The sequence below is a fragment of the Aythya fuligula genome, chromosome 11 (assembly GCF_009819795.1).
Source record: "Aythya fuligula isolate bAytFul2 chromosome 11, bAytFul2.pri, whole genome shotgun sequence".
NCBI classification, from domain to species: Eukaryota; Metazoa; Chordata; class Aves; order Anseriformes; family Anatidae; genus Aythya; species Aythya fuligula.
The window spans coordinates 8604292-8623327 of record NC_045569.1 but is presented as its reverse complement, the minus strand read 5'-3'; the positions used below and the strand labels follow the sequence as shown (position 1 = coordinate 8623327).

Below are 19036 nucleotides of genomic sequence, written 5' to 3'. Positions count from 1 at the left end.
CACTGTACCATGACACATTTTATAAACTCACTTTCCTCAGTTGAGAATACTTGAAAAAGAAACTACATAAACACTGCCAATGAATGCAGTTCTCTGGATCTTGCCACCACCACCAGACATCTGCAAAGACAATTTCTGGTTATGAAGAGCTTCTCCAGTTATGTCTTGATGTCAGTTCCAAAAGTTATGCAAAAGCTACAACTAGTGAAAGTCACTGGTTGCAGTCGCAACAATCCCCCGGTATGAATGGCTTTTGGGACAGGGCCATTAAAGCAGACAGAAAAGAGAATCAACAAGAAACGTACAAATCTTACCTTTCTTGGAGAGGGTTTTGCCTGCTACTGCTTGAAATGTGCATCTTGCTCTAACACATTTGCTTGCTGTTACAAGATTAGAAAGTCACACAGACAAGGCGTATTAGGAAACTGCCTACTGAAATCGGAGCCTTTCTCCAAGCCCCAACAGTTAGTCTATTTTAGCATAGTGGGGAAGAGGGGAAGAATTATAAAACAGACAAGTGATCTGTAACACAGAATGTTGCCAGGAGGAGAAGTACATAGGTCACGGATTTTGTAAGAGTAAAGAATTAGTATGGAAGATGACATGTGTTTGGATGAGTCAGAAAAACGGGCAAGCAGAAATGAACTGGTCTCGAGGTTGTGCAAAAGACTGTGGCATTTGGGTGTGTGATTCTGGCATGCAGATATCAATTCTGCTTTTGACTATGAATCATGCCACTCTTCGTGTCTGCAAAAAGTACATTTCTAATACAGTTTCCGTAATGCTCAACTGGCACCAACACCACATAAGTGCTGCAGCACATCAAAAGCTGACAGGAAGAGCAGCCTCTGTAGAGCACGTTCGCTGCAGTACTGGTATCAGAAAGGAGCAGTAGAGGGTACAGAGTGCTGTATTTTTTTAAGCGACCTTTACAATGGTTTGAAAGAGACACACAGGAATTCTGCAGTATTTCTAGCCTTTGAGCATTTTTGTGTGAGCTAAGAAGTGATGACACAGGGGAGTAGCCCTCTGCAGTTTTCCCCGATGATCAGGTTCTAAAGATCCACTGTCAGTGCACAGACAAAGTTAATAGAATTTCCTGCTCAAAATTCAGTTTTTAAACATCAGAATATCCAGGCTTATCACAAAATCCATAAGGCTTTTCTGAGTGTTTCTTGAGCTTAAACAAAAGATAGAGATACAACTTTCACTTGTGATGTTTTCTCCTTGAAATGGTTGAGAAGAGAACAATCGTTAGGAATTCAAGGCTCGAGGTTATTCTGTGTGTGGATGTAGTCCTCTCTTTACAGGGATTCAAAATGTATCTTACTAGAATAGTCAAACATTTGTGGCATCTTTCTACTGGCTTATCCTTTTTGGTAAAGATGCTCAACTGCAATTATGCAGAGCATCCATTTCATGTCTGCTGTGTTATAGCTGCAAAAACAGGAATAGTAGAAAATATATAAAATAACTTCTCTGAAAATGACGATTGATTATTAAGAGTGGAAAAGTCTCATATTGTTATGAGTAATAACTGTTAATTGTCCCAAACAGCAGCCAGTTGATCACTTGTATTGTCTGTTTATTGTTTGTTTGTTTTCAATTCTCTCTTATATTGCTGTCATTTATTTATTCTCTATTTCCGAGAACTCTGGCAGTTACAAAACATAATCGTCCTCTCTAAAATCCATCCAAAACACAGGATGGGATGTTTATCTTGCCTAGAAGCACACACACTCAAATGTAACCACTCTCTCAGAGGAAATCTCATGTTTTTGTACACATGACCCACCGTTTGGAATCTTGACTTAATCTCCATCACATTATCTATGAACTCAGCACTGTCAGCAAAAGTGCCTGTGGCAAATGAGTAAGGGAAATTTATTAGATAGTTGTGGTTGGGTGACTCTTTTAAATTATTGGGTAATCTCAAAATATAATCCTACTCTCACTGAAGCCAGTGGCAATGCACTTGTCAGCTTCAGTGAAGTAGGTGTAACTTCCTTGTTTTCAGCTAAGGAATCTGCAAGGGCAATCTTGCCTTTCTGATGTGACTGCTGAAGTATCTGAATTATGTTGTTTGTATCAGAATGTAAACCAGAAAACTTCAGGAACAATGCTTTCAGCCTCTTTAGCACATTTCAAATCAAAGTGATCAAGAGCTTTACAGACGATTACGAGGATATATAAAAAAGATCATCTCACCTGCCAGAGAAGTGCATCTCTCAGAGAAATAGCTCACAAAGCCACTTAACAGCATCCACCCATAGTTTCAGCGTATTTGAATGGGAAGTAAAGAACACCATTATACTTGATTGACTGCAGGCAGAATTAAGGGAAGCTGAGCATCATTACTGAAACAGAAATTTGGACCAAGTGCCAAAACAGACTTCTGGTTTTTGCTTGCACTTTTTTTGTCATTAATGCCATGTGATATAAAATGCCAGCATTGTCAGCACTGAAACTGATTTTAATCTATAGGCCAAGGTCAAATAAAGGCAGGCTGTATGTGGTAATCTCTGCATGATGCTGATTAGTCATTTTGCTTTCTGATTAGTTCACCATTTCAGGTATGTATTTAGGTTTTTGCCACATTGGGGTGTGGGGGGGTCCTAGTCAGTTTTTTTCTTTTGCCTTCATAAATTTTGTTGAAAAGTGCAGATATGAGCAGCAATGTACTTAAATCTTCTTATCCAATTACTTTCTTATTACACAGGACAGTCCAGAGCAGCCATGATACCTCCAAAACAGCCAAGGCAACCGAAGGGAGCATTGGATGATGCCATTGCCTTTGGAGGACTGGTAGACCAGGAGACAACAAACAGCTTACAGCCAACACCACCTCCGCTGCCGAAAAAAACAATTTTGAGAGCTAACACAGAGCCAAGTCCCAGAGATCTCCAGAAGCAGGCTCTTGAGAACAATCTGTGCATTGTGGCCAACCCCACCTACGACATCGACACCAACTGGGAAGCAAGCAGTGCCTGCTCTTCAGTCAGCTTGGAGCTCAAGGTGCTGGACAACGAGTCGGGAGATTCCTTGGACAGGCCTACAGAAAAGTTAAGGACGACCACCTCAGCAACTAACAGTGTTTCCAGCCTAACCACTATCAGTATTAGGGACCGGTGTTCCAATAGCATGGAGTCTCTGACGGGGAGACGCATCTCGCAGACTAAGCAGGGCAAGGGTGTCCAGAAGCCGCAAAGGCAAGCACTTTATCGAGGAATTGAAAACCGAGAAGAAGTGGTAGGTAAAATCCGAAGCCTTCACACCGATTCACTGAAGAAGCTGGCACTTAAATGTGAAGACTTGTTCATGGCCGGACAAAAAGACCAGCTGCGGTTTGGAGTTGACAGCTGGTCAGATTTCAGGCTAACCAGTGACAAGCCATGTTGTGAGGCAGGCGATGCAGTTTACTACCCAGCTTCTTACGCAAAAGATCCTCTCAACAATTATGCAGTCAAGGTAAGAGGGGTTGAATAATGGGAACCCTAGACATCAGGGACAGAACATAATGACAATAACCGTAATCAGCAACACTCCCACTTGTGGTTGGTCCTACAAATAAAAGTCAGTGCTGCTTGTAGCGCTGTGTGAAATGTAAGAATCCCCAACATACAGGCATTTCCTTCTATAAAGAACCACATTTGCAATACTAAAAGTTCATCTGCATGCAGAAGAACCTATGTTCAAATACTTAATCAGATAATACTAAATCATCACTCATAATGACATAATATTTTTCAAGTTTTACATTTTCAGAGCTTTGTAATTTTAAACGTAACCTCTAGAGTAGTGTGTCTTTATGTTCCCATACGAAGCCTTACATTGTCACCAGCATACATTACCAGCCTTTCAAAATCTCCCTTCTAGCCATCAGTGCTGCTTTATAAGCTATACTAAAAAAGTGGAATTTATCAGTGTTGGTTTTGTTGCCTTTTACTAAAGAAACAATTGATTTGTGTCTAGGTTATTGTTCAGCTAGAGCATAAAAGAAGTAAGATTTACTAGACTTACTGCTAATATATTAATGAATAGTTGGCAGCTATCTCACTAGGTGTTGTAACTTGATGAGGTTTATATAGGTAATTTTTTCTGAGCGCTGCATCTCTGCAGTTCTCAAGGGTTTTCTGGTAGGATGATAGGAAGAAAGACAGCTGAGAGTCATAGCCCTGTCAGACTTCCTGTGTGACCTTGAGCAAATCACTGAACTTCTGACTCCTCCCTGTGGAAACTGAGATACAACAGCTATTACCCAGCGCAGGTGTGAGGTGTAATCCATTATTCCAAATAGAGCCTGTTGGTGTTCTCAGAAGGGTGGTGTTTTACAGGAATAAAATGTTGCTATTGCTCCTGCATTATTGCTTACAAGAAAGATATAAAAATAAATAAATGAAAGGTAAGCTTGTTTCAACTGATATTTTCTCCTGAAGCGGCATCTTTTTAAGGCAGATTTGTAGGCATAGTCACTTATATTTCTTCAGTTTACCAAGGCTCTCTTTTTGAAAAGATTTGAAATGAAATATGGATGCCATGTCCAGTGGTACTAAACAGCTGAGAAACAGATCGCGAATCTATCTGCTAACCTAGTCTAGTTGCAGAATCAAGTCTGGTCTGACTCGGGTTCTTTTTGTTTTGTTTTTAATACAGTGATGCCAAAATCATGGCTTCTGGGATCCCAGGTAGTATTTTTTATATGTCCAGGTTTGGGTTACCACTACTATGATTCCTGTCTGCACAGGCAGAACTGATGCTTTTGTTTTCTACAAGATATTTAGGAGAATAGAGCTCTTGTACAAAGCTAGTAAGAAGAGAGCACAGCAACATAGCATCGTCAAAAATATGTGCCATGTTATTTTCTGTTATACTTCAGATATTGTCTTAAGTAGTTCTCAGACTAAGAAAATTTATTACAGTATAATAGGTGTGATAGTCTCAAGTGTGAGCGAAGTATCCATAAAAATATCATTGAGTGGGAGGTCACAGTGAACTGTTGTGCTGTCGTGTTAAAAGAAAAAGTTATTCTTGGAAATACGCTCTCTTCCAGTTAATGTGATATTGAAAGATACTCTTGCTACAGATGTACTCTGACTTCTGTACAAACCAGGCAGGATCAGCATATGGGATTACTGTTTTGTTTTCATTTTCTCTTTCACATACCTAAACTATTTCACATTCAGTTAAGTTGGGTTCTCTTTAGTTCCTTGTTTCTCTGGTGCTTGATTTTATTGTTGTATTCCCTACACCAGTGTACTGAATTATATAGCCATCTTTAAACTGGATTTATTGGATTTTCCCCTTGAAGTTGAAATGTATTAACACTGGTTTTGTCTTAACATTTGCTGCTAAGTTGAACTTTGACTTGTAGGTCATTGATCCGGAACAATTTTTACAATATCTCCTAACAACAGATTGCTCTTAGATTACATGGAGATTTTGTGAATTTAGCTTCAACAAATGTACCAGATTTACTACCATGGGTAAATCTTATATAAGCCAAATTACATAATCATCTACCTCCAACAAATATGCTATACATTTCTGTCGTTTTAACCCCCTCATCCCCAAAACAGGATGGCAAGAACAGTGAGATGAAAATTAATGGTGTGCGTAGTGAATCCAAATTATAGCCTTCCTATTACTTTTGATCGTGGGAAAGCAGCAAAAGGAGCCTTAGAAATACACTTTGAAAGTATATATGGAGCCACATCTTCTGACAGTGTAAATTTGTGTAGTTCGTTTGAGTTTTGCAGAACTAGCCAAGCAACACTGCCTAACAATTCAGATGCTTTCTAAGTTCTCCAGTTTTCACGTTAGATTTGAGAAACATTGTAATAATGTGTTTTATTATTATTATTTCTCAATTTGTAGGAAACAAGAGATTTGCCCCCAGAAGGGATTATGGATCTTAATGCACAAGCCAAAAAAAAGTAATGTTAATTTCTTATCTCCAAAAGTATAATTATAAAAGCACTGTTAAAATGTAAGCTTTAACCGTTTGACTACTGCTGAGTTCAATTTAGAAGAACGAACCTTTTGTGCAGGTGAATATGCCCATGCACCCTTCAAAATCTGGTGGTATCACTGAAGATGATCTGATAAATTTGGTGCAGAACAAGTGCAGCTTGTTCCATTTGGTGTGGATATTAGAGGAAACATGGTTTATAGGAGTGTGCAGTTTCAAAGCATTGTATTGTGCTTCTTCTCTTTCACCTGATCTGTTAGTAAACAACCTGTGCCAAAGTGTTGCAGGAAGCCATGTGGAAATTATTTTGATTGAAATATTGCAAATAAAAACAAGTCACCGTTAGAGAACTACTTTTCCAAATAGCAAAAATAGATGTTCCCTTACAAGAAAGGTTTTCATAAAATTCCAGTCTTTGAGGTATTTTTCCTTCACTCAGTACAACTATCATCTTCTAAGTAGCCGGTAGATCAGTCATTCCAAATATGTAGGGAAAAGGTTACACTACAGTAAAAGCAGAAGGGACTACCAATTTTTTGTACAAGTGGACTGGACACATCCACTTCTTAGTATGCCTAAGGAGACTTAATATGGCAGCAATATGATGGGGAACTTCAGAGAGAAAAAAAAAAGAAAGAGGAAGAATGTGATTACTCTGGATGAGTAATGGTTAGGCAAGATTAATTACTGTGTCAGTCAAGTGGAGGAAACTACTTCTACTTTCAGTATCAAACTCTCAAGGAAATTACTGCATGATATCATAGATACATGACACAGAAGTCATGGTTCAGAGTCCATACGGAACAACGCAGACGTAAAGAAAACAATGTGCTGAGGTACCTGTACCATGTGTGTTCTGGACACAAGCACATGCTGCAGTGTAATTTAGGTAGGTTAGTGAGACTTGCAAAGGTACAAACAGCTTAAAAGGAGCAGTTAAAAAAAATGTATTGCTTTGATAGCAGAAATTCTTCATGCATTAAAACCTTAAGATTTTTGCTAGGGTTCCCGATCCAAGTATAAAATAGAGCAATGCAGAATTAAATAGTATTGGGCTGAATATAGCTGATCATTGTCAGCTGCAACTAGGAAACTATTTCCTGGTTTTGTTTAGTTTGTCACTTAGTGTGTTAATATTTGTTGGGTTTTTTTGATTAATACAGTTCCCTAGTGATGCCTGGCAGAACTGTTCTCAGAAGTCATCCCTGAATGTCATGATCAAAATAAAGCTATATACGTTAAACTTTTAGCCCGTTCCAAGTTCAGTCATAGCAGCACATAATTCTGTGTTTTGGCACATTGTTAAAAAGTGAGTCACTCTGTTCCAAGGCCAGATCAAGAAAATGAGGTCAATCAGAGATCAAACTGGCCTTCTTGGAGAAAAAAAAAAAAAAAAATCGTGCCAAGAACAAGCTATCAATTTGGGATTAGCAAGCTTTCATTCTACACAGAATTTCATTTGCAGTTGTCCCTGTGTGTAATACAACAAAGTAGCACAGATGGTGCAGTCTCTGTGATCTTCTGTGTTTCTCATTTTCAGCACTTGTAAATTCATTTCCCACTACATTCATCTTTAAGTTCACCAATGTCCCGTAAAATGCATAGGACAGAGTGGAAATGAGATTCCCTGCTGGTAAAATGGAAGTCAGCTGATGGCACAGTAGGCTACTGGACACATAATGGAAAAATAGAAGCTAATGTAGAAGTTTTTAGAAGCCCTGAAACATTAAAATCTTGCTTCTTTGTGAATGGGGGAGGAAAAAAAAAAGGATATTGAAATGGCAGGATATAGAGAACCTTGTCCTATGGATGCACTAAAGGAAAGACACAGGATGACAATGCATGCCAGTGAAAAGAAGATGGAAAATTTCTATTCCTTCATACTCAAATCTCTCTTCTCATTGCTTTCTTGCATCATATGGAAGGGCTTTTTACCGGTGTTGCTTCATCTTTTGAACAACCATCCTGTTATCAGCGCTAGAAATAAGGCTTGCCAAGCCCAGATCAACCAACTCCTTTAATCGTAGCTCTCAGAAAAGGCCACAGGATTTCTGTTTTTTTTTTTTTTTTTTTTTTTTTTTTTTTTTTTTTTTTTTTAAGAGTTGATGACTGGAACAGACAAAAGCTTTAAATATCATGCAAAGAAAACTGGGTTGTATATTTGCTCACAGTTTTGAGATAGCATTAACTGTCACTGACAGAAAAGAAGCTCTATATCAGTTTCTTTTGCACTTCATCACAAGCAGCCCATAACTGCTAACTGTCAATGAGGGCATCAAATTTCGCAACCTGTCCCCTAAATGTTTTTAAAGGTAAAGGTAGACTTTGCATAACTTACCAGAACTCAACCCATCTTAAAAAATTTAAATCTTGGTCATTCAGATTATAGTTTAGGTGACAATGGGGTTATGCCAATACAAAATGCAAAGGTAAGCATTATTACCCATTAATGGTATTAAAGAGTAGCATTCACTACTCTTGCAAAACTTCAATATAAAATACAGTTCCTAATAGAAAGTGCAGCACAGAAAATAATAGCACAAAAAGATTCTTGGCCCGTATTTTTCCTGATTCCAGGTAATCCAGTGAAAGTCAGTAAATGAAATTTCATTCTATGAACTGTCTCAGAACAGATCAATAAGAAAATGTAGTTTGTCTCTACTGCTTGCAGTACATTTTCCCCGTTCTAATAAGATACTAGTACAATGGGAATCTGAACTCTACAGTCTCAAAGCCCAGTACTTACCTGGGCTCATGCAGCTGTATTTCACAGCAGAAGTCTGAAGAGTAATCAAACACTTAAAGGACCATCGGATTACTGCAGGTCTTCCTTTTAGAAACAGTTTTATTAATTCAGACGGGTGTCTGGTTCATACTTCAGCCTTTGGATGCTGTTCCTAGACAGCCTAGCTTTCCATTCCCCTTTGTCAATTACAGAATATCTAGTGTACAAATTTTAGTGCTTGTATAGTCACCAATTTAACCAAGTTTAAATAAGGCAGCTGCCTCTTCCACTTCTCACATCATGTTGTTTGTAAACAAAAAGCAAGAAGCAGAAAATACATCCCTAATCAGATTTCAGCTGTCTTGTTCTGGAAGATACTGCATGCATGTTGGTGTATCCATATACTTGCATGTATTGAACAGAAGTAAGAAAAGTGTCTGGTAGCCATCATTGTTGGGCATTTAAGAGATTAGATTTATTTTTTTTTTTATTGTGTATCTTCTTCAACAACAGAATAAGGATGGAAAATCTGTTCTGATGAGTGCAATCACTTTAGTATTGATGGTAATCAAAATACCATTTAGTCTTCAATTTCTGTTTCATTGATACAAAGATAACCTCCAAAGTCACTGTAGCAAGAATGGAATTAGCATCTCCATTCTTGTTTGAGAGGCCTCTGAAACAAAATCTCATGTTTGAGAGGTGATGTTTGGAAACCTTTGGCTCTGCTGTGGATTCAGACTGTAGAGTTGACAGTGACTTGAAGGTTTTCATAAACAACAGGAATAGTGGAATCAGTGATTTTTTCACCCTTGGATCATTATATATATGTTTCTGTTCTGCTTGATGCTGAAGAGGTCTTAACTGGAATATTGTATTCATTATAGGGTACCACTCTTCAGGAAGATGTAATAAATATGCAAGAAACCAGAAAAGAGTAACAAGAATCAGAGGGGTAGGAATGAAGAAAAGAGTGAAATAAGATTAAATAGTAGGAAAAAGGGAGACAATGGAGAAGGACAACTCCCTTTCAGGGTGTTTTTTAATAGGCCGGGAAGGCACTTCTTAAGGATGATCCAGCTGGCAACATACAGATACAATTGCCTTGCAGGCCTGTTCTGCTAACTCAGAAGAAAAGGGCAGAGGCAGCATACTGCACCCTAACAGCTGCATGCCTTTTGGTGCAGATATCTTGCGTGACCGGTCGTTTCTAAATTCCAAGGGAGCATTGCCACATCCACAGAGAGACCTACTGAAATTGTGCTTTTGTACTAGTACAATTCTAGGACTGGGGATATTTTCTAAAAATGAGTGAACTGAGGCTGATGTTTGAGACATGCAAAGTACTAGTATCCTATTATTTTAACTGAAATTTCAGTAATACATTTGAGAGTGCTTTTTTGAAGTAAGTAGGAAAATAGGGCTGCCTAGGACTATCATTAAGAACTAGAAATCGGTTTTGATTCCTTTTCTTTTCCCTTTTTATAGGCAAGGAGAAGTAATTCTCATGAACTTTTGAAAAAATGCCTTTCACCAAAATGCTATTCACCAAACTGGGAAGTGTTAATTGCTTTAAGAGCAAATACTCTGCAGATTGTCTTTTCCTGATAGACTATCATTTTTATCTGGCAGGTGGCATTAGAACTCCTCTGGGGGTAACATGAGGTATAGTATGGTTGCTAAGGGCAACTGCCTTTTTTTATGCTTTTCTTGATGTTAAAGAGCGCTTAATTTTATATATATATATATATATATTTTAAGAGTATCCACCTGGACGCTTTCCTGCTAAACCTACTGTAGGGAACCTGTTTTTAGCAGGGAGGTTGGTATTGATGATCTCCAGAGGTCCCTTCTGACCCCTATGATTCTGTGATTAGTTTATATTTTGGATTAGGTCTTTTAAGTAATAACAAAACAAGAAAAGCTGGGTTGCAACGTACAGAATTTTCTGCAGCTGGAATCGATGGTCTCCATGGCTGGCTGTTCAAGAAAAAGGCCAGGGACTCAAAGGGCATGGAAAGCAAAATTATTTTAATTTTCATTAATCGTTCTCTCAGTCAGATTTGATACATGTAGCAAGGGTAGTCTATACAACACTTTTCTACCTCTGTCTTTTGTGCAGTATTAAGTATTTGATAAACCCAGGGACTTCAGTCTCCAAGACGATCAGCTGACATACATAATTCAAGGATTCATGCTGTATTTTTACTTTTAGTTTAAACTTGTAACCCTTGAGAGATGGGGGGGGACTGTCATTGTCATTTCATATAGAAATGCACATCGTCACCTCATGTATCTACTTCATATGACTATCTGACAACGCACTTCTCAACAAGCATAGAAGAGTAAATGTACAGTTTGTGTGTTTGTTTAGTGGAAGATGAGTTTATAACTAGCCCTACATGAGTTCCTGAGAAGGCAAAAAAGGAAAAACCAGGACAAAAGTCACCTTTTGCTTCCATCTAGGGCTAGTCTGAGATTTGGGCTCCTTAATTGCTGTGACTGTGCAGAACTAGTGCTGACTTTTCTAACCTCATTCTTAGAGATCAGCCTTTCCTTTGTTTTCAGAAAGGAGCTAAGGGAGGCTGTAACTTCATCTGGAATGAGATACCTTCCTATCTTCTCTTCCTTTGAGCTTTGCAGTAAAAACCTGTTGGTGCTTTACACCAACTGAATATTTAGGCTCTAACCTTGTAAAGATTAAAACATGCACTTAACCTTACAGGCTCTGAACAATCTCAGTGAAGTCACCAGAAGTAAGGTTAATGCGCAATGGTCAACACAGCTCAGTCTTTGTAGGGCTGCAAATTTAATTGGTAAATGCCGTAGAACAGAAGCCCTAGTAGAGATTGTCCCATGGCTGTCATAAGGCAGTCAGAGCTGCCAGTTGTTATGACAGTGCAGGCAATTAATAAGGATAGTAATTATGGTGATAATGTACATAGCAAGATATTTCTGGACAGCAATGAAATATAGGTAGATAGGACAACATATCCCATACTTAGGATGTTGACAAATGATTGAAAGCAATTAAGGTACCATGTTCTAACGAGTTTCCATTCATCACCTGAGCCACAGCACATTCCCCTGTCTGTACCTCACTGAAGATATGATGGGTGTTAGCTCCACACTGCTTCAGCTAATAGATTTCAGTTTCCAATTACAGTGGGCAAGGAGCATGCATCCAGTCATTTAGCTCAGCTGACAGCTGGTAACTTGTTATGCCATGCTGGTTCACTCGTGTGCAATCATCTGATCATATCCTCCGATATTCTATGCTTATTTCTTTATATATCCTATTGCTCTTGATAATTCTTATTTTCTTCAAGCTTCACACAAATCTGAGAGAAGATCAGGAAATAAAATGATACAGATAAACAAGTAACTGTGCAGTAAGCTTCCTTGTGAAGTTACCTTGTGTCACTGCTCCTCTGACTGAAAGCAGAACCTGCCTGAGCAGTATTTTCTGTAGACCAGTAGATGCACAGGAGAGCTGCTTGCATGTATTGATCTGCAGTTGCAGTTCCAATCCAGTGCAAAACTGTTCACATGCCAAGGTCAGTTCAGTAAAAAATGTTTCGGTCCTTGTATTTGGACTATGGGTACATTGAATAAAACAGGATATAGAACTTGCATATTAAGAGTTACATCTGTTCTGTTTATTTTCTTTCCCCAGATTTGTAAGAGCAAAGCTAAGGAGTCCCAGCAGTATTATCACAGCCTATCTATCCGGCAGAGTCTGGCTATCAACTTTAACATCCAGCAGGACTGTGGCCATTTCCTTGCTGAAGTCCCAGTTCGCCTCCTTCCATGGGAGGACCCTGATGCACCAGAGGTTGAAGAAGAAGAAGATCAAGAAGAAGAAGAGAAAGAACCTGAGCAAAAGAACAGAGATGCTTCTTCCAATACAGAGGCTTCACAGAAGGACAGCTCAAGTAATCAGGGGACCATCAGCAAGCCTCGCAGCCGTGTCGTAGTCATCACGCGGGAGGTTCCGTACTTAACTGTGGCTGACTTCGTGCGAGAGTCTGCACCCCGCCATGCAAAAAGCCCAGATCTGTATGAGAGGCAGGTCTGTCTCCTCCTTTTACAGCTGTGTTTGGGGCTGGAACACCTGAAGCCTTATCATATCACACACTGTGATCTGCGGCTAGAGAACCTGCTGCTGGTTCATTCCAGACCAGGAGGCAGCTCCCTGGGCTCTGAGTCCATGGAGCCCGGTCCCAACACGGCTTGCCCCGCCAGGTTAATAGTGAGCAACTTCTCGCAGGCCAAGCAGAAGAGTCATATGGTGGATCCTGAGGTCCTAAGGGATCAGTCCCGCCTGGCTCCAGAAATCATCACTGCCACACAGTACAAAAAGTGTGATGAATTCCAGACTGGCATCCTTATCTACGAAATGCTGCACTTACCCAATCCCTTTGATGAGAATCCAGAGCTGAAGGAGAAGGAATATACTCGTGCTGATCTCCCCAAGATCCCTTGCCGTTCTCTCTACTCTCAAGGGCTTCAACAACTCGCCAGCTGCCTGCTAAATCCCAACCCTTCAGAGAGGATCCTGATATCAGAAGCCAAGGGAATCCTTCAGTGTTTGCTTTGGGGTCCACGTGAGGACTTATTTCATGCTCTGAGAACATCTTCCAACCCAGCTCGGAGAGATGCTGTCCTTCAGAACTGGCTGGACATCAAAAGGACGCTGCTGATGATCAAGTTTGCAGAGAAGTCCTTTGACAGGGACTGTGGAGTTATTCTGGAAGACTGGCTTTGTTGTCAATATCTGGCTTTTGCCACTATAGACTCACTTCATCGCATTGTGAGAATCATGCAGCAGCACTAGTTTGTAGAACCTGTTGCTTTTCGTGAAGCACCTCCACCCCAGCCCACACTCTAACCTGCGCTAGGGCTCACACTTTGAACAAGTGTTTCAACAAAGGCCTAGATATCAAAGCCAGCAACTCTGAGCAAATAAGTTCTGATTGGAGAAATTGCATCCCGTACCCAATGTGGCAGAAACTTTACTTTTTTGCCAGGCCTCTTAGGGATTAATTTTATACACTCGACTGCATTTGTATCAGACACTTTGTAACTAGATTAATATCTGGATGAAAAGGAGAGCAAACTTTGATACCACTATTTCTATCACTGCAGTAAACAAATCGCCCTCCTCTTCTGGGTAGTTTCTGTCATTTCTGTATGTAGCATTGGTAGTGAGTAGCAGTGACCATTAGCAGAGATGGGAGTTGTACATGGGAGATAAATGACCCACATTGCCCCGTGCCACAAAACACTCCACTGCCTTCAATCCCCATCCCAGGCAAAATTTTCTCTCACCTTAGACCCCTTACAGTGGGGCTGGACTCCTCTTCCCTTTGGTCTCAACCAAATGGTTTCTGATCTTTCTGTTACATTTTATGCCTTCTTTTTTCCTTGCAGATATGGTTATCCTGCTGATTGCAGCAATGTTGGCGGACAGTAAGCATCTGTGTTCTGTCCTCTTCCCTCCTCTGTCCCTGACTTGCTGCCTACCCATATCCTTTCTAATCACAGATCCTTGATTTCAACCATGCTGCCTTAATTGGACCATTATCCGTAGCTTAAGACCTCTGCATTAAAAAGCAGAATATGCACACTTGGTCTTTCCCATTTCCCCTACGTGACACTTGCCAGTCTGGACAGTTGATGTACTGTAGCTATAATTCTGTTTATACCAGAAAAATGCAACACACAGTGGGCAATTGAAATTCCCCTTCCATCGCAAACGGCACTAAAGCCTGACTTGAAATGGATAAGATGTACATAACCTTCTCTGACAATCACTGCTGTGAACTGGGGTTGAAAATAACAACCACCTTTTCTGTTTTATTTTGTTTTGCTCTTGTCACTTGTGCCATATTGCAAAATGGGACTGAAATTGGCTCTGCTGGTATGTTGGCAGGAGTTAGAAATGCTTAGAGCTTGTCTGTGTGTAGCTCACAGGCCACATGGAAACACTTTTACTGCAGACACAGTTCTCTGAAGGGTAAAAACAAGGGGGCAAAAACACTGTTGTTTAATTATTGAGGGAGCTGTTAAGTTTGGCAGCCACAACTAACAGTATCGTGATCCATTTTTCCCACAGTGGTGTTTGGCTGCCTGTCTCCTGTCTGCTGTAACTAGTGTTTTCTAGTGTTGCTACAGACAACACCCTAAAAATGGCATGTTGTCAAAATAGCTCAAAGAGCATTGCAGACAGGTTTTGGACTAGAGCAGGAATAATTGAGTATTAAAGAGACAAAATTAAAAAAAAAAAAAAATCAACCTGAAGGAGCTTTTCACTTTTAGAGGCAGCTGCTGACTTTCTTCCCTGGCCTAATGGATGTTTCCTACAGAACCGCTGCAGTTGTACAGACATTATTTTTGCTCAGTATTGCTAGGCTCTGAATTGTTTCCTGAATCACTCTGAAGAATTCATTTGGATGCAGAAGAAAAAGGCGATACTGAATATTCTGACCCAGGGGATGGAAAGCAGACAGCCCTAGTTATGAGCCTGTGCTTCTCTTCTATGGATCTATGTGCAATTCTTGTATGTATTTTTTAAAGCTGTACATTACAGTGTTCACTTTACACACCAGCCTTTACCTGATGCTAGATCTGCAGCCCCTTCCTTTTACTTTCCCGGCACATAAATGCACAGATATCCATGTGTTCTTTTTATGGATTGATATTTCATTTTAATTGTTAAAACTGTGAGGAACCAATTCACTTCAGCCTTGAAACAAATAGCCACTTTATACAGCATATGCATGTTTGGACCAGATGCATGGAAACTGAACAAACAGTCCTGCAGGCTTAAGGTCAGCGAAACTAGCTCTGGATCCACACCATTCACTTGGAGGGGTTGAAATTTCTGTATTAATCTTCTCTGGCATCTATCAGAGCTAAGCGGAATAGCGTGTAGAAGCCTACATCGATTGTGCCATAGTATGTAGACAGTCTCTGTGACCTTTCTAAAGACTTTGAAACTTCTGATGATTATTCTTGTGTTTGATTCACCTGTATCAGTGAAGGATCAGGCAAGGATAAGGATAATATATTTTCATGTGATATATATTTTTTTCTTTCTCTTTTTGGCAAGAAGGCCAGGATGGCAGCATTGACTGGGGGGGGAGGGAAGGGAGGAAGAGGACAGTGCTTTAAAAGCCCAAGTGCAATGTGTGTAGTTGAGGTACTTCACTACATCAGGAAAGAAAGTTTCTATACTACTGCTGAGCAGCTTGTAGAACCTTTAAAAGAATCACGCTTGTGTTCAGTGCAGCTTTGCTTTCTCTGGAGACAGGAGGGCAATACCCTCATAGCTTAAGTACACTGAGCATGACAAGTCACACGCGTACTATCTGCTAGCTATTAGTCACAATGTGTTGAGCTAAGAGTAGGGCTTCTTGTTCTCTGTAGTCTGGTTTTGTGTTCGTTTCGTAGTGCCTGTGCGCACACAACTTCTCACCTAGCTCATATAGGCTGTATGAGCAGTTCTTGGACCACTTGCCGTTGTAGTGGGCTCGTTCCCTGAGGCTGGTAGGTTTCCGTGTTTACGGACATGTGTTCTCAGTCTCACTTTCATGTCAACACGCACATGCAAAGTTGAATTTTGAATGTTTTACAACCATACATATTTAATGCAGCTGGTCCAAAGCCTTCGTATCTCTAGCTATCTAATTTCAGTTAGTGTTTTTTGTGATGAACCAATACTCATTTTAACTCTGCAGTATAATCAAGCATGGATAGATGTTCACTACCAATCTCTTTCTTGTGCAGCACTGGGTAAACTTTAGTAATTTGTAATGTTGTGTGTGTTTTCTTTAAAAAAGAAAGAATGATCAAAGAAGTCAAACACAATCTGGCCTGAGGTATTCCTCGGGGGAGCTAGCGGCTGACTTTGCAGATGTGCCCATAACTGATGATTGTAACTGTTTGTGGTAGTCCTCCATCCTAGCAACAGATTATGCCACATAAATATCTGAGAATGTATGCATTAAACTGATTGTAAACAAATCCTAAGAATGCTACAGCATAATTGCTAAGCAAAAGGAAAAAAACCCGCTCTGTAGTTGGGATCCTATGTAGGACAGGAACAAAACCCCTGGCTGTGCATGCTTTAACTTCCGTGACTATGTGCACAGATCTTGATTTTTTTTTAGCAGTGTCGCACTTTCAGTTGATCTCAAGAAATAGGAAGAGCTGCAAATCTCGGATAACAGTATTGACTGTAAATATATATTTTTCTATTAATAAAAGCTGTCGTTCACATATTTTTAACATGAACTCTAAAGTTTTTTCCAGTGGAAACTAATTTCTGGAAAATCAAATGTTTGCTTGAACTATGTTGAGTGGTTTCTGATCCTATTAGAGCCATTAAAAACCTCTCTAATGTTACAGAGAGAGCACAGTGATTGGATTCACAACATTTAGTGCCTTGTCAAAAAAAATTAAAATGAAGCTGGTCAGTTGGTAGAAATCTTATTCTTCCCATAATAGCCCTATAAATAATACTGCCTATGTTAAGATGCAAAAGACTTGAAAAAATTAAAAGCTGTACTTCATACAATACTGAGCTGACCTTTTCAATAAAATCTGTTTCTGGAGTTTCAGTTATTTGAACAGGTTCCTTTAAATTGCTTGTAGTACAGCAGAAACCTGAATAACCACCGAAATTGTGGGCTTTCAAGTTTGGAATGTAATCTGCACAGGGAGAAAAATATACCAAGTTAATTGGTCCAGACTGACTCCTGCATCAAAACAAGTCTAATGCTTTGACAATCTACTGCACGCGCTCGGCTTCTAGGAGAGGAGGAATCAGAAGGAGGTAAGGTGTGCTGCTCCTGATGTAAGTAGTGGATGTGCTGCACACCGCACTGTGGTGTGAAATGCAAATCTCTAGTAAAAGAGGAGTTCTGAAAAAAATACTCCTGAGATGTTATGGAAAATGGGTTTGTTCTGTATTTCTTAAATCGGAATTACTTATTCACTAATTAGCTTTCAGGCCTCAGATCTGCTCCAGTCAGTATGCAGAAGCAGAACCAGCTGAGATAAAGAGAATCAATTAGTAAAACCTTAGCCAGAAAGTTTCAGGAATGAGGGAATCCAGAATTTTGTTCTGGAACCTCAAGAATGTCCAGTAAACAGGCCTGGTCTCTTTTCAATATTCAGATCTGATTAAATCAACAACTCAAGCTAGGATACTGTGCTGCTGGCCTGCAGACAAGAATGCACATATCATTTACAAAAATACTCCACCTTAAATCTTGTATGCTCCACACATCCCAGCAGCACCCACAAGGTATGAATGGATCATCTTGGCATTTTAACACAGGGGAATTCCAACGTACTAGAGAGAAAAATGTATTATTTAAATAAATCAGTTGTGTCCTAGCAATCAGCTGCTTAGAGAATTCATTCAGCAGCTTCTCGCTGTAGGGCCATAACTTTAGTATGTAAAAAATAGTATTTGCTGCTGAATGAAATGTATCTGTTTCTCAATTCTTGTGCTGAGAAGCCCCACCTAAATTAATATATTTTTTTGTTTGTAATAACAAATTAATATGTAAATATAAATTAAATAATCCTGTTATTATTTAAATCAGTTAAACTTTAATGAGGGATACAATGGAAACTGAATCAGACCTTTTAATGCACTTTCATTTCCCCTTTACCCCAAACAAGAATTAAAATGTCTGTTTCTCCATAGAAACAGCCTATGACTGTTAAACTGTTACTTGGTGCATGACTGGGCCATCTATTTAGCTCTGATTTTGCAAAGGTAGTGTTGGTTCTGCTAAAACACCTGTAAAACCTCGAGCACGATCAGAGCCCTTCAGTCCATGTGTAGAGAGATGTGATGATGATTTAGTTATGCAGTAAGATAACATCAAAGAAGCGCAGAATAGAATTTTAAATACCTCTTTAATAACAGGCCTGTGGAAATAGTCTGTAAACAATCATCTGGATTCCTAACACACAAAAAATACTTTTCAGAAGAAATACTAAGGAGACGTTTCTTTAGGGGATCCTCAACTCCAAAAGGAGGAACGAGTCTTTGCTGCTGCTGAGTTGCAGTGAATTTCTGATAGATATTTGTATAGATTTTACTATTCACCTGGATGCAGTATTAGAAGGATGGTGGTTTTGAACAGACGTAGAATGTAATTTAAATAATTTCCTATAAGCCTCCTTGCGTTGGTGCTCCACTCAGCATTTAGTTGGAAACCACAGAATGCTTTCAGATCAAGCAGAGTTGCCAGACAGAAATGAAATACTCAGCTTACCTGTACATTAGCATTTTACCACTCTACAGAATTTAAGAATTTGGA

The 19036-nt window shown here is 39.6% G+C and overlaps 1 protein-coding gene across 5 annotated transcripts in view; it reads left to right on the top strand.

Moving 5' to 3' along the window:
• The window catches only part of PEAK1 (pseudopodium enriched atypical kinase 1), a 116425-nt gene extending 99229 nt beyond the window's left edge, over positions 1-17196 (top strand). For all 5 annotated transcript variants that reach the window (XM_032194829.1, XM_032194830.1, XM_032194831.1 and 2 more), the window contains 2 exons: positions 2720-3468; positions 12370-17196. In XM_032194829.1, coding sequence (XP_032050720.1) covers positions 2720-3468; positions 12370-13530 — 1910 coding nt within the window. In that variant the 3' untranslated portion in view covers positions 13531-17196. The remainder of the gene's footprint in view (positions 1-2719; positions 3469-12369) is intronic.
• The last annotated feature ends 1840 nt before the right edge of the window (positions 17197-19036 follow it).